This window comes from Nannospalax galili, unplaced genomic scaffold, assembly GCF_000622305.1.
Source record: "Nannospalax galili isolate Female #2095 unplaced genomic scaffold, S.galili_v1.0 scaffold654, whole genome shotgun sequence".
Lineage (NCBI taxonomy): Eukaryota > Metazoa > Chordata > Mammalia > Rodentia > Spalacidae > Nannospalax > Nannospalax galili.
The window spans coordinates 2643428-2658538 of record NW_008335971.1 but is presented as its reverse complement, the minus strand read 5'-3'; the positions used below and the strand labels follow the sequence as shown (position 1 = coordinate 2658538).

Genomic DNA, 15111 nt, shown 5'->3' with positions numbered 1-15111 from the left:
ATGCCTATATAGTTAGGTTTGTGTTCCCAAATGCCCTTCAGTGTAGGTTAATCCACTGAAGCCTGATAAACCTACCAAGAATCTCACACTTAAAAGGAAAATGACTCTCCCCTTCCCAGAAGTCATTCTTTGCCAATAGTTTCTAAGTTAGGGCCGGGTTTATATTCTTAGATCATGGCAACCAAACTTACGAAGGCATAGCACCTTGGCAACTATTTAGAGTTCCTAAGCTTACACATACATGAAATTATTTTCTTTAATAAGGATACTTTTGTTATAAATTCTGTTTATAATTGAGTCTTCTATTCTTATTATGTTTTCTATACCAGCTGACACCTCTCTTAAAAAAGATTTATTATCATATTTATTTATGTGCATGTCTGTATGTGTCTGTGTGTAGGTATGTGAATGAGTATAGGTGCCCTCAGAGGCCAAGACGGGGAATCAGATACCCTGAAGCTGGAGTTATAAGCTGTTATAAACTGCTTGATATGGATGCTGGGAACTGATCTCCAGTCGTCTGCAAGAGCAGTAAGCGCCCTTAACCATTGATGAATCTCTCAGGTCCCCTGAGAGTGTTATTGGAGAGTGGCTCTTCATTTATAAGAAATGGAGCAAACTTCTTTAACCATTTCTCATGTCAACCAAGATTATATTCAAAAGCATATGACTGGGACCTTCTCAATGGAATGTGAAGAGACTGACAAGAGACTTGAATTTTCTTCTCATGTAATAAATGGCAGGCTACAGAGATTAAAGACTTTCTTGGTTGAATAATTTTTATATCCACATATGACAGTCAAAATTGGGAGAACATCTAGGGTCCATTTGGGGACCATTAGGGACCATTACCCATAGTTGAAAAGTCATATAACTCATATTGGAAGGAGGAAAATGCTTGAATACTTACCTATATCATTGTCAATATACCACTGAACTAACTTAAACAAAAACCTTGACATTTTTTGTGGTGCCAAAAAATAAAAGTATATTGGTATACTTTGTTAACTGAGAGTTTAAAAAAATGGTGACTTACCTATAGTTATGTTTTTACCCTATATTTATTGAAGAAGATTCTTGGGAAAAGATTATTGTAATACTTCATTTTGATCAACATTTTCACTACAATAATAGGAAATCTGGTTCTCAGTGCATGGTAGGTAACTTTGTGAAGGGTTGTACATCTTACTATGACAGAGATAGGTCATCCGATGTGTCTGTTTCTTAGAGATCCCTTTATAAAATTCCCAATCTCTTATCATCCCACATCTTTCAACATTGTAGTGAATTTGTCTTAAGAAAAAAAGACAGCAGTACATGACCCTAGAATCAAGTACATGTATTTATTGTCTTAAGCTGTTACAAGAATTTTAGATCTAAATTCATGGGGAAAATAGCTAGTTGGATATTTTTGGAAGCTGAAGGAAAGCTGTTTCACTTGCACATACTCTAGATGTGCATCCTCCTCTGCTTCCTCTTTCTCTGCTCTTTCCCATTTCTCTCCCTCTTCTGTATCCTGCTCCTTTCTGCATTTTGTAACTCAACTGTGCACAAAGGACAAACTAAAGTACATATTACCATAGAGGGTAAACAACCTTTTACTGAGAGTCAACTGCCAATGCTCTGTGAATCAAAGCACGTTTCACAAAGCAGGATTAACAGAAAGAATCCCCAAAAGAGGATTATATTATATATTATGTGTCCATAATCTACCTCATTCACCAAAACACGAGTGCTTGATTATGAACTAAAAGTGTATAAAATTAAACATGGTTAAAATAACATACTTGTGCACAATAGCCATTATTTTCTGTCCTTGATTCCAGATTTCCCCTTTATCTTTTATTGTATGAATGAAAGTTCTAATTCTAATGAAATCTGGTTTTTCTTTAATGTATTTTTTCCACATTATTTTTAGTCAACACTGGGCTTTGTGTTGTTTGAATTAGGCAGTATAAGACACCAAATATTTGGAGCAGAGAAAATGCAGTTCCAGAATTTTTCCCTCCTTGAGTTACAACTAACAAGATTAGCTGAACCTTAGGCATAAGATGCCTATAACATATATGTCATCAAATTATAGTACTAAAAATATCAGACTTAGTCATCAATCTGTTTTCTCCTATTTTAGTATGTAATGTCTTTTTTTTTACCACTTTCTAAAATGTGTGTGTGTGTGTGTGTGTGTGTGTGTGTGTGTTTGTGTGTATGGTTGTGTAGAGTTTATAGCTACTCTGAAGAGAAGCAAATGTTTTTCTCTCTTTTGGGGATTCTTTCTGTTATTCTGCTTTGTGGAAAGTGTTTTGATTCACAGAGCATTAGCAGTTGACTCTTTCAGTAAAAGGCTACTTACCCTCTATGGCAATATATACTTTAGTTTGTCCTTTGCACACAGTTGAGTCACAAAGTTTAGAAAGAAAAGAGCTATATAAAAGATATCTTCCTGGCTGTGAATTATATATTGCATGTAATAATTTATATTTTTTCAAGGTGAGAATTCTACACTACTTATAACATACCTTTATTTTCTTTAGAATTTATTTTCTGATTGAGTGTAAATTTTGAAAACATGAAGATAGTTGAAATCATGGAAACCATAGAAAACCTTTCTGTTTCATCATACAAGTAGGCCAAATCTTATTCTTGGCTCTTTATCAATGATCTCAAATTCCGCTGTGAGATTGACCTTGTTTATTAAGATAAATGAGAAAAATCATTCTTTTAAGGAAAATGTGTCATTTTAATTTTAAAGTTCTTGTTCTAGTAGAATAGCTGAATCCCCCCCACCCCCGCTCCTCTTATTTTTTAGCCAGATAAATCCTATCATTGTACAGAAGCCTGGAAGTAATAGATCAAAATTTTTCTTATCTCATATGTTCCTTAATGATACTGATAATCTTTGGTTTGCTGAATAAACAAAGCTCTTTTCTTCCTGAACTTTGTGACTCAGCTGTGTGCAAAGGGCAAGCTAAAGTACATATTGCCATAGAGGGTAAGTAGCCTTTTATTGAAAGAGTCAACTGCTAATGCTCTGTGAATAAAAACACTTTCACAAAGCAGAATAACAGAAAATACCCCCAAAGAAAAACATTTGCTTGCTCTTCAGAGTAGCTATAGACTACATTCAATCAGATGCACACATGCACATACATATACACACAGACATATACACACATGTTTTAGAAAGTGGTGGAAAATATATTACATACTAAAATAAGAGAAAACAGATTAATGATTGCTTGATATTTTTAGTGCTCTAATTTGATGATGTACATGTTATGGGTATTCATTAGAGTTGATAAGAAAAAGCATATATCTTAATGAATTTTTAGATATCTTTTTCAGAGTGGATGCTATTATGAAAGAGAGAACTGAGTTATTTCTGTTCCCTGATTTTGTGAATTGAATTTCAAAATTGAAATGCTTAAGTCTAATTATGAGAGTGTCATTTTTAATTAGTATATCTACTTCTAAGTCATTATTTAAAATAAACTTAGGACTGGGGACATGGCTCAGCAATAAAGAGCTTGCCACCGCCTAGGATAAGGAGTTAAGTTCAAATCTCCCATATCAACATAAATACTGGGAAGTCATGGTGGTCTGCTAGTGAATACTAGTTCTTAGGAGGGGGACACAGGAAATCCCTAAAGCAAGCTGGCTAGCTAGACTAAATGAATGGGTGAGTTCTGGGTTCATATAAGAGACCCAATATATCCAAGATGGAGAGTGATTGGGGAAGGCAACCAGTATCAGCTCTTGCCTGAACACACAGGAGCACTCCTAGATGCAAGCAGATATATCACACATATATGCAAAAAATAGAAATGAAATAAATTAACCCTAGACATTTTCTTGTTATTTGTTTTCTCATTCTCTTCCTTCTCTTTTCCAGGTAATTCATGATAAGGAAATTTTTATGAGATTCTGTTGTATTACTCAAAAACCCTTTTCTGATTTAATAATTGTTTTACTATTACTGTGGAAAAATATGTCTACACTGATGAAGGACATTAAGTGCAAACATTATGAGATATTTATCAAGGTTTGAGCACTTATATTGGCCTCCTAAATACATATGAAGGAATAGCAGGGATTGATTCCTCACCTCAAAATTCTTAGATGACCTACACTTAATTACAAAAGCTAGAGGATGTTAAAAGGCATTCATTGACTAATACCTAGAATCCCCAGACAATGGCCCTATTATGGGGATTTCTGGAAAGTTTATGAGTTGGTGCCCTGTTGGAGAAAGCAGGTCACTGAGGGTGGATCCTTAGAGAGTTTATCTTGCCCTGGCCTCTTCCTGCTTTTCTCTCTTTGCTTCCTGTCTTTCATGGTGAACCACTTTTTTTCTCTGAACCTGCTACTCTCCATGATGTTTAGACTTGCCTCAGTTCTCAGTCGAACCAGTCAACCATGTACTGAAGCTTCTAAGATCATAGACAAAATAAATTATTCTCCTTTTAGTCTGTTTCTGTCCAGTATCTGCACATTGAAAAAAAGTTGGCTGATACAGATTGCTATGGTAGTTACAAAACTTGACTCACAGCATAGCCTTTTTCTTCTTTCTAGTTATAATGGCACAATGAAACATTTACATTTCAATGTACACTCAGTCCTCAGCATTTTAATTTAACAATATAAAAGATAAGACTCAGGGACTTTTTTCCCAAAATTAGTAAAATCTAGGTTACCCAAAACATTGTAGCACATGTGTATGAATGATCCTGTTCGCAAAGTTATCAGATAAATTCTTCAAGAGAATGGGTCTGCATGGACTTCCTGGGCATAAGGAGGTAACTAGGTATTTTTTTTTTTAAGAGAGGACAGAACCTTCCAAAGTAATCTGAGCTGATGCTTTAATGCAGATCTACAGACTAGATCCTCTACAAAAGTATAAAAGAAGCCGGGCATGGTGGCGCACGCCTTTAATACCAGCACTCGGGAGGCAGAGGCAGGCGGATCTCTGTGAGTTCAAGCCAAGCCTGGTCTACATAGTGATTTCCAGGACAGCTGGGGCTAAAGGGAGGCACTGTCTCAAAAACATCAAAAAAAAAAAAAAAAGTAGAAAAGGGACCATAGCTCTATTCACACACAAGTAAACAAATAGCTCAAAGTAGACTAAAGAAAATAGAAAAGAAAAAAAAAATTGTAAGCAAACTAAACAGCCATTGCTTTCATGGTATAGTTTTATGATCACAGAATTAATATTCAATAAAGATTTTTAAATTAGCACTTTGAAAAAGTAAAAAAAAAAAGTCAATTTGTTGATTTCATATGCCTCCTTCTAGTCCTGGTAACTTGGCAAGTGAACAGGAAAATTAGACTATCAAAGAATAAACCCCAGAAATAGAGGTGTTCTAGTTTGTTTCTCCATTGCTGTGACAAAACATTCTGACCAATACCAACCTGGGGAGGAAATGGTTTACTCGACTTAGATCTCCTTGGTCACAGTTCATCACTGAGGGGCCCAAGGTAGGAACTCAGGGCAGGAACCTGGAGGCAGGTGCTGAAGCACAGGCCATGGAAGAAGACTGCTTACTGGTTTGCTCCCAGGGCCCCTGCTCCAAACTGCTTTCTTATACAACACAGGACCAGCTTCCCAGGGGTGGAACCACATACACTGGGCTGGGCCATCCCACATCACTCAATAATCAAGAAGATGCCCCCCAGACATGGGCACAGGCCAGTCCAATGGAGGAAATTCCCCAAATGAGGGTCCCTCTATCCAGGTGTGTCAAGTTGACAACTAAAGCTATCCAGCATAAGAGGTAAAAACCCTCATTTCCAAGAAGGCATATAGACAGTAGGTTTCTATATGACTAGCTATTGAGACTAAGATGTCAGGGATGTGCAGTAGGATAAAGACAAAATATAGATGACCAATAGATAACAAGACAGGTAGCAACATAGATTGTTTGATAGATAAATGATATAGATAGTCTATGGTTAGATGACAGATTGGATAGATGATGATGATAGATAGATAGATAGATAGATAGATAGATAGATAGATAGATAGATAGATGATAGATAGATGATAGATCATAGATAGATAGGTAGATCTACAGATAGATGATCCTGGGGTAAGGTAGAGGAAAGAAAAGTGTGGGAACGAGTATGGTAAACTTTTTTTAAATAAAAGATGAAACTTGTTTCTTTTTTCATTGTGCTTTCAATGTCTAGGAATTTGTTATTCTAAAAGGAAGTGACAAGTCTCTGATCTTCTGAGCATTAGTCTTCATTTGAACTTACGCCATTATCTTTCAAAACATCCATTTCCCTCTGACGTGACCATCTTACCTTTATTAAGTTACTGAGAACTAAGGATTCTTAAATATCATGACTAAAGCAAAGGCCATATATGAATTATGATTGTATCAGACTCTTTATCTTAAATATACCTGAATTGAGATATGAGGTTTACCTCTCTGTGATGTCAGAGTGTGCTTCTTCAGGGACCTATCAGCCTCCACATCTCTCAACTGATAGTAACAATGTGAGAGCAGATCCCCCTGTGCTTATATTCACCACTTTGATGTTGTCTCAGTATTTTCCTTGTGGTCTTTAATGCCAGACAACTATCTCATAAACATTCTGAAAGTTTGCTGAAAGTGCTTTCTCTTTGTCTATGGCCAACTATTTTGTACCTGTCCTTTCACACTATTACTCACTTTTAAATATTTTATTTATTATTTTAATTTTATGTGCTGGAGTGTGTTTCCTGTATGTGTGTAAGTGTACCTGTGTTGTACAATACCCATGGAGGTCAGAAAAGGGCATTGGATTCTCTTGGAACTGGAGTTAAAGACAGTTGCTAGCCACCATGTGGGTGCTAGGAATTGAACCCAGGTCCTCTGCAAGAGCAACAGTGCTCTTCTTTGCTGAGCCAACTTTCCAGCCCTATTGCTAACTTTTTTTTACAAAACTTCCCATGACCTACTATTCCATGTCAAAGGACTCTCTAATAAACCAACACACCTGTGATTTGTAAGAAGAATTTTAGAAAATTTTGAAGTTGAAACTCAATTCTAACAGCATGTCAAAGCTATCCTAAAAGTATATTTATTTTTATATCTGTTGGATAAGGATTTAAGAAAAAGCACGCTAATATCTAACATAATAGTCAGTATAATAGATATTTTAAAATTGTCACTTATTTTCTAGATATTTTTGAGAAGTACTCAGAGCCAAGTGTTATTTACATTCAGAAAATACAGATTGCAAAGAACTGTTCTTTGTATTGAGAGAACTTACAGTCTAGTGAGCGGAGAGACAAATAAATAATTCTATCACATCCTGAGGATAGTACTTCACAGGGCTGTGAAAGGTGTTTGACGTGACATCTTCACCCAGAAAAGAGTGTGTGAGGCTTTAGTGGATGGATTAAAGTTCAGTAAGAAAATGAGAGTCAAACAGAAGAAAAAGTATATGGAAAAGAGGAAACATTTGAGGGTGTGTACATAATGTAATAGAGTGATGTAGAAACCAAGTGGAGCTGAGAAGGATAAACAAAATTAGAATGGGTATCTGAGATGGACCAGACACAAAACATGGTAGTAAGAATTGTTACCTAATAAATAGTTTTCTGGATGCCATGCCAACTTTGAACATAGACTTTTAAAGTTTTTGGATATATTTTTGAGATAATCAACTTTAAGCAACATGAGTCTTTTAGTTTTGTAGAACTTGAATGAACTTCTTGTAAAGTCATAAACATTCCAGGCTAAGGCAGTCAAACAAACAAGACTAAATTACCTTAAATATTTTATATTCTTGCATCACTACACAAAGTGTGTGTACAATTTTCCATGTGTCACCACTTAATAACTTTATTTAACATATCTTTATTTTTGTTATATCTCCCTAACAATATATTTTCTTACAGCATCATCACAGTTTCTTTGAAAAATATTATTTATTTATTAATACCATTATGTGTTCATCAATTTACTCCAGGGTTCTCTTTGTATGTAGAAAATTTAAAGCTTTATAGCCTGTTGCAAGAGAAGAAAAGAAAAGACAATGTTCTAAATACAGTAGCACAAGAGAAAATGCCTTGATGGTGGTGGCTGTGTGAGCCCTTGAACACTATTTCTCAATATATTTAATTTTCTAATGTGTTAATTATGTGGTTCAAAGTAAGCCTCAAATGTGACTATGGGATAAATAAGTGAGAGAAGTGAAGGATAAATGTACACTTATTATTACTGAGAAGACAAAAAACCATTTTATAATGTGAGTGTTGTGTCTATTCATGTACGGACATGCTTATATGTGTGAGTGTGTGTGCACGTGGAAGTCAGAAGTCAACCTGTCATCTTTCTTCAGGATTCCATCCACTTTTTTGTGACAGTTTCTCACTTTTATTGTCTCTAGTTGATTCAAATTTTGGTTAGGCTGGCTAGCCAGAGAAGCCCAGAGATCTGCCTATCTTTGCCTGTCTAGCTTTGTGATTAAAGGCATGTGCCAAGGAACTCCTGGGAACCTAGCTTTGTTAGGTGAGTTCTGAGGACTGAATGCAGGACTTCAAACATCTATTTCAAGTGCCTTACCAACTGAGCTACCTTCCCTATCCCTCATAGCCATTTTAATATAATTTTACCTACTTTAAAAATAAAATACCCATCCTTACCCTTGGGTAATGTGTGCAATGTGCAGTTTATATCCGAATGACTTCCTTATTGTTATACAATGGTTTTAAATTTTGCACTCTATATTTTCTTCCAAACCATGCTTTACCTTTCATAGAATGTTAGCGACATCTACCCTGAGTTAGGTGAAGATCCTCTGGAGAAAGAAGAGAAATGCTACTTTCTGGAGATGACAGAAAGTTCAAGGTAACTTCTTTTACTTTTATCACATCACCAATTGAAGAGTTAATTATTGATACTTTAGATGAAAGAAACATGACAACAATGTGTCATTTTGAGGAGGAAGTCAAAGAAAAAATGAAACAATGATAACAATTTTCATTCTAACAAAGGACATGTGACATACCTTCATCTATGGTATTCTACCCACACACTTGCACATAGCTTTCATATTTCTGATATATCTATAAATCCTGTCCACCATTCAGTCACATTAGACTATTGCCACATCTTAGATTTTTCTGTTAGGTTTGTGTTGAAAAGAATAAATGAGGTTTTGGGAAAAAATTAATTTGTATCATATTTGGCAGGTATCATAATGCTAAACATACCTCTCCTAGTTTGACTGAGTATCACACCTTCAAATTCAGGGTGGATTCTTGAGGTTACTTCACTTATTATTTCACTTCATCCTGTTTTTGTTTATTATCTTTATGTATGCTTCCTCTCATGCTAGTATTTGCTACGGTATGGCAAACAAAGTCAGCATCTTACTGTCTTGAAATTAGATCACAAGATTTGTCAACAGCAAAAGACCAGGAATTGCACATGTTGGAGTTTTTTAAAAAATTTTAATAACCACATGATTAGAAGTATTTAATTATAGCTTTACCACAGTAACAGTTTCCAGAGCAAAGATACATCTCTTTCAAAAGTGGCTATTCTGTGAGGGCAAAAATGAGGAAGGAGATCAAAGTAGATGAAAATTTAAAGGAGGGTATTTCCCAAGAAAAAGGCCTAAAAGGCAACTTTGGAAATGAACAGAATTAGACCTCTAGAGATGATTGACGTCAGCAGGAAACCTGTGCCAAACAGAAATGTGACAATTTCATGGGTGCCTCTTTAGGCTTAAACTTTATTGCTTTGCTCATCTGTCTTGAGTAAAATTTTATACAAAATTGAGCTATGAAGAGTGGGCATAATCATTTTAGATCTATTTGTTTATCCGAATTGTGTTTCCTTGACTATCTCCCTCACTTTGAATAACTGAAGGGTAAACCCTTTTTTTTAATCTACTTCAGAAATACAGGATATTGAACAATTCTCAAGGTTTCTGTTTTTGTCTTTAAGTTTTTGAGTGGAACAGTTTCTTATCTTTTTCTTTTCAACAACATAAACTCTCATTAGTATGACAATTTTCTTTGCTGACCTTACTGCTGATTTGTGTCTCTGTTGCAAAGTCCCTTTGATAGTCATAATTTATAGATCACTAGATTCACAGTGACATCAGCAAGATGGCAGACAAAAAGTCCTGTTCTAGGTACAAAATAAGAAAGTTTCCTCTCTTTTATGATTTACAATGTAAATAATCTACGTGACTAATATTGTTTTACTAATACTGAATGAGTTTCTTCCACATGTACTTAACAAATTAAACACTATACCTGAATGTGCATGTATTCACTCTCAACCCCTCCACCTGTCTGCAGAATTTTAACCTTAAGAGAAACAAGTCAATGTATCAGGTATACAAAGTCAGTACTGTCTGATACAGAAAATGAAACTTTATACAACATTTTTGAATCTCCACGAAATGTTGGAAAATTTAAATATTCCTTCTTCCTACACATAGTAAAAGTACATATTTGAGTGAAATGTTAGTTGGAATGACTGTGGTGTTTGTAAACAGGTTTTGAGTACACTTACTCAAATTGTAAAACTCTTGAGCTTTTATATTCAGTCTTCAGATTACTTGATTGGAAGATCTCATCTATCTAAAAAGATTGAAAAGTATGCTAAATTGAAGATTTCAACTTCTATTAAAATTTCTATACAAAATACAGGCAATTCTTTTGTTTAGAATGATAGAAACTTTCTTCATTTAGAGGGGAAGGAAATCACATGATTAAGAAATACATTTATTTACTAATATATTCATAGATAGAAAATGGGATCTATGTATCTTTTGGCAAGATGCTATTAAAACTTTATTATGAAAATTTAAACAGCTGTTAGAGCAACAGCCCCCATACCATTTGCTGAATGTCAAAAGCAAGAACTTTGAAATCCACTGAGAGTTTGTCTTGTAAATTAGGATTATACGTTGCTCCAGATGTGATTTTAAATGTCCCTCTGGTTTCATGACTTTTTCCAGGTACTGCATCTAGATGAATTAATAATAAAAAGCAATGAATTATGAATAGAAAGGCACACCCTGGTTTGTGACATAGAAGGAAAATGTTCACTTAATGTAACAGCCCTATAATTAATTCTTGCTTTTTTATTTGCAGTCTTCTTTTCAAAACTAACCATGTCTTTCTTCATTTTTATCTGCCCAGGTTTTAAAGGTAAAAAATAGGCTGATTTTCTCTTCCATTATTTCTTTCTCTATTTTTGGAAGTGAAATCTATACTATAAGGTTCTAAGGGTTTTTTCATTCCCTTTTGAAAACTGAGATTCCTGTACGAAGACACAGGGAATAACCATATTAAATCAATTATGGGAACTGATTCAGGAAAACACAGTGAGAAATGGACTATTAAAAGTTTTGTAGTTGCTCTCAGATGTTTCTTGGTCCCAAAGCATCCAGGACACTGCTGGTTTTCTGAACGTGAATAGCTGTGAAGATTTCGGTATGTTAGTAACTTTGAAACACAGCTTTGAAGCTACTTCTTGAATCCTAGTAATTATAAATTTGGCATGTATGACTTTTGGCATATTACAAGGACTGTGTTTATTGTAGGAGTTACTGAGAATGATCCAAAAAATACACTGTGTTCACAGGAAAATAATGTAAAGACAGGATGAACAAATCAAATAATCCCTTTATTATATTTTTGATGCATATTTATATTTTAAATGAACAGTCTTCATCTCAAATTCACACAATGATGAAACCATTAGTTAATGTATTAATAATGATCCACAATTCTCATAATGGATGATATAAGTGGATGATAGATTTTCTTTTCCACATTGGGGAAATTAAGGATTAGAATGACAGACTTTTCCAAGACAGTGAATATTAGTAATGAAAGGTATGACATTTTGACATAGATTTGATTGACTATAGCCATAACTCTCTCCTAATCACCAAACTTTGCTCTCCAGAAAAATATGAGTGCTAATATTACAAATGATGCTTAACTACATTTTCTAATCATATAACTTACTGTTGTGCAATTTCATATTTGTTAACACACAAACTTGGATTTAAATTTGCACATTTAAATAAAGAAGACAATGAAAGAATAAAGAGCTGTCATGACTGGAGGCGATGAAGAGACCACGAAAAGCAAGTCCCACCTAGGAAACTGAATTACATCATGAGCATTGGGACACTGGTAGACAGCAAGTCCTATGTAGGAAACTGAATTACATCATGAATATTGGGACACTGGTGGAGAAACTAGCAGATTTTGAATAAAGAATATGGCCCTATTAATAATATTGTACTAATGGGAATTTTTTAGTCGAGATAATGTATACATTCCACAAGAAAATAACATATTTTGTGAAGTTTATATAAGAACCTAATGCAAGTTTTACTAATTTTTTTTGGTGTTTTTGAGACAGGGTCTCCCTGTAGCTCCTTATGACCTGGAACTTGCTATGTAGACCAGGCTGGCCTTGAACTCAGTGATCTGCCTGCCTCTGCCTCCCAAGTGCTGGGATAAGTTTACTTTGACTCATCAAAGAAGCTCATTTTGCAGTAGTCAGAGACTAATACAGAGTACCACAACTGGTCACACATAGACATTATCTGTGAATTGCCCAGGCCTCAGGGACACATCTGCAGTGCAGCCTCTACACCCAAGGCTCATGGAACATAGAACAGGGATAAAGAAGATGACATTAATGAATCAGTTCTAATGAAGCTCCCTCATACAGCAGAGCGACAGGAACACAGCAGGTCACAACTGGCCAAAGTGTAGCAATCAAGAGTCTGATAAATAGTGGTCCTTGGACAGGATGCCACCCAAGGCTTAGGGACCATCGCAGAAGAGGGGGAAGAAAGATTGTAAGCCAGTGAGGATGTGCATGGCCATAGGGAAACAGAGTCCTATAAGCTCCTAGGAAACTGCTCATCTAAAGGTGTCAGCATACACCCATGCCAAGCAGGTAGACAGGAACCAAGCATAAAACTGGGATAATGAACAGCAGACCACAATCTTATCTAAAGGAATGTTGGCAACTGATTGCCGCTAGATGAAGAAAAGCGGATTTTCCTAAAACAAGGGACTGTAGATAGGCTGACTAGACTCAACTGATGGACTTGCACTGGGGAACAGCTGGGGGTACTGAAAACATAGTAGGCAGTAACAGGGATGACAGAGTAAATGGGCTCCAGTTGGGGGGGGTATGGAAGGATGCCAGTGGGGATGATTAAGATTGTTTCAGTTGTTCTGTATGAAATACAGCCACAAAAAGTCAATTAAAAAATATATATACTTAAAAAATTCCAACAGATTTCAAAGTTACTATGCTTTCTTGAAGTTATATACAGCATATAAATAAGAGAAAAATATTTTTTTTCTAATAAGTATAAATGAATTGTTCATGTAATCATATAAAATATTTATAAATATTTTTATCATCAAATTTTATTCCCTGTACATGATTATAATATCTAATAATCCATAGATTATATTGAAATTTTCCCACAAATCTGCAAACTTTTTACTTTTATTTTGTTTTTAAATTTTTTATTGAATTTTTGTACACTTCATACAATAGTTCTCAATCAAATTCAGAACCCCTCCCCCATTCATGCCCCCACACATCCTTCCCCCTCACCAACACTTTTATTTTATTCAAATTCGCACATTTATTTATTAGGAGAAAATAGAAAATCCAGAAATATTTATTTTCTAAATTGAAGAACACTTACATGTAATCTGTCCTCTTTGTGGGATTTCAGAATTAAATTGTTCACACATAATTCATCATTTAAAATGTAAATATTATACAAGAAAGAATAAATGCTTACTGCTAAGTTATTGTGATGCTTTTGATTTACTTTATTTATCCTGGAAGTCATTAAGTGATAAATAAGAGTAAATTCTTAGATTTGGAATTCAGTTTGAAATCTTTTGCTAAGTACCAAATGTTGCAAACATATGCAAATTTATGCTCAAATTATTTGTCCCAGATTCTTAAACCTACAAGGTGAGATACCATTAACAAGATATTATATTAGAATGTTTTTGAAAAGCTGTTGGACCATATTAAGGTAGTTTTGACTAATGATGTTTTAACATTTTTTTGGTTTATCTCATTTTTATTTCTATCACATTACTGCTCAAACTGATTGGAATTCTTATATACCTATATTTCCATTTAAATTTTCTTACATAAATGCATAAGCTAATCAGAGAATAAAAGATATCTCACATAGGCAATAAGCGTTTATTAGTTTTGGATCTGCGAACTTGTGTAGTCTATACTATATAAATAAACATATATACTTAAATGCATAGTTATGCTTTCAATTCTATGATAATGAGCCTGAAGGCTGTGGAATCTACTATACTGTATGCAGAAATGAGAAATTGAACACGATTCTAGTTAATTTTCAAATTACACACCAACTAAGTTCTCTATGATTCTATGAAATAAAGCACCCAAAAGCACTTAAATGAAGCAAAAGTATCTTTTGAAAGCACAGCACTGAATAAAGTACACTGACAGGTGACTTAGAATCTACTGCATGGGTTAGTGCATGACTTACCTGTTTCTGATTCCTTGATTGCCAGCCAGGACACAGCAATTAATCCAGCACAGAGCACCACCAGCATGACAATGAGAGTGGCAAACATGGTTTCGTGTGAGCTGAGAGAGCCATACCTTGAAGTTTTACTTCTGTTTGACTTCATGTTTGATTTTTGAAGGATGGCTAATTTAGGAGCTGTGAGAGATATTTATGTTCTCCACATCAGCAAAACTGGTACTCTAGCACTAACTAGAGAGTAAAGGCTCTCAAATACTTAAGGGTTTTTTAAGGTAACATCCACTCAATCTTACATTGATACTCTTCAGTGTGAATGTGCTATGTATGTCCCTCTGGAAATGGTGTGTCTCCATACACTAAGTAGTTTTAAAAGGTGGTTAATCTTTAAGAAGTTACAATGAGTAAAGATGACGTGAGTTGTAAATGACAATCACCTGAACAAGCTATTTATCAGGCTGAGAGAAATTAAATTTATGCTGTAAACAAACAAAATGACCCTTAATCTTCTTTAGAACTATTAAGAAAATATGAAATTCATGATAGACGAATTGGTCTTTAGGGACAGGC

The 15111-nt window shown here is 34.8% G+C and overlaps 1 protein-coding gene across 2 annotated transcripts in view; it reads right to left on the bottom strand.

Annotated features, from left to right (window-relative positions):
* The window catches only part of Tmprss15 (transmembrane serine protease 15), a 136938-nt gene extending 122249 nt beyond the window's left edge, over window positions 1–14689 (bottom strand). For both annotated transcript variants that reach the window (XM_008830796.1, XM_008830795.1), the window contains exons 1-3: window positions 14545–14689; window positions 10847–10977; window positions 10521–10588 (exon numbers count right to left, since the gene is read on the bottom strand). In XM_008830796.1, the coding sequence (XP_008829018.1) occupies window positions 10521–10588; window positions 10847–10977; window positions 14545–14689 (344 nt within the window). The remainder of the gene's footprint in view (window positions 1–10520; window positions 10589–10846; window positions 10978–14544) is intronic.
* Between the last annotated feature and the right edge of the window lie 422 nt (window positions 14690–15111).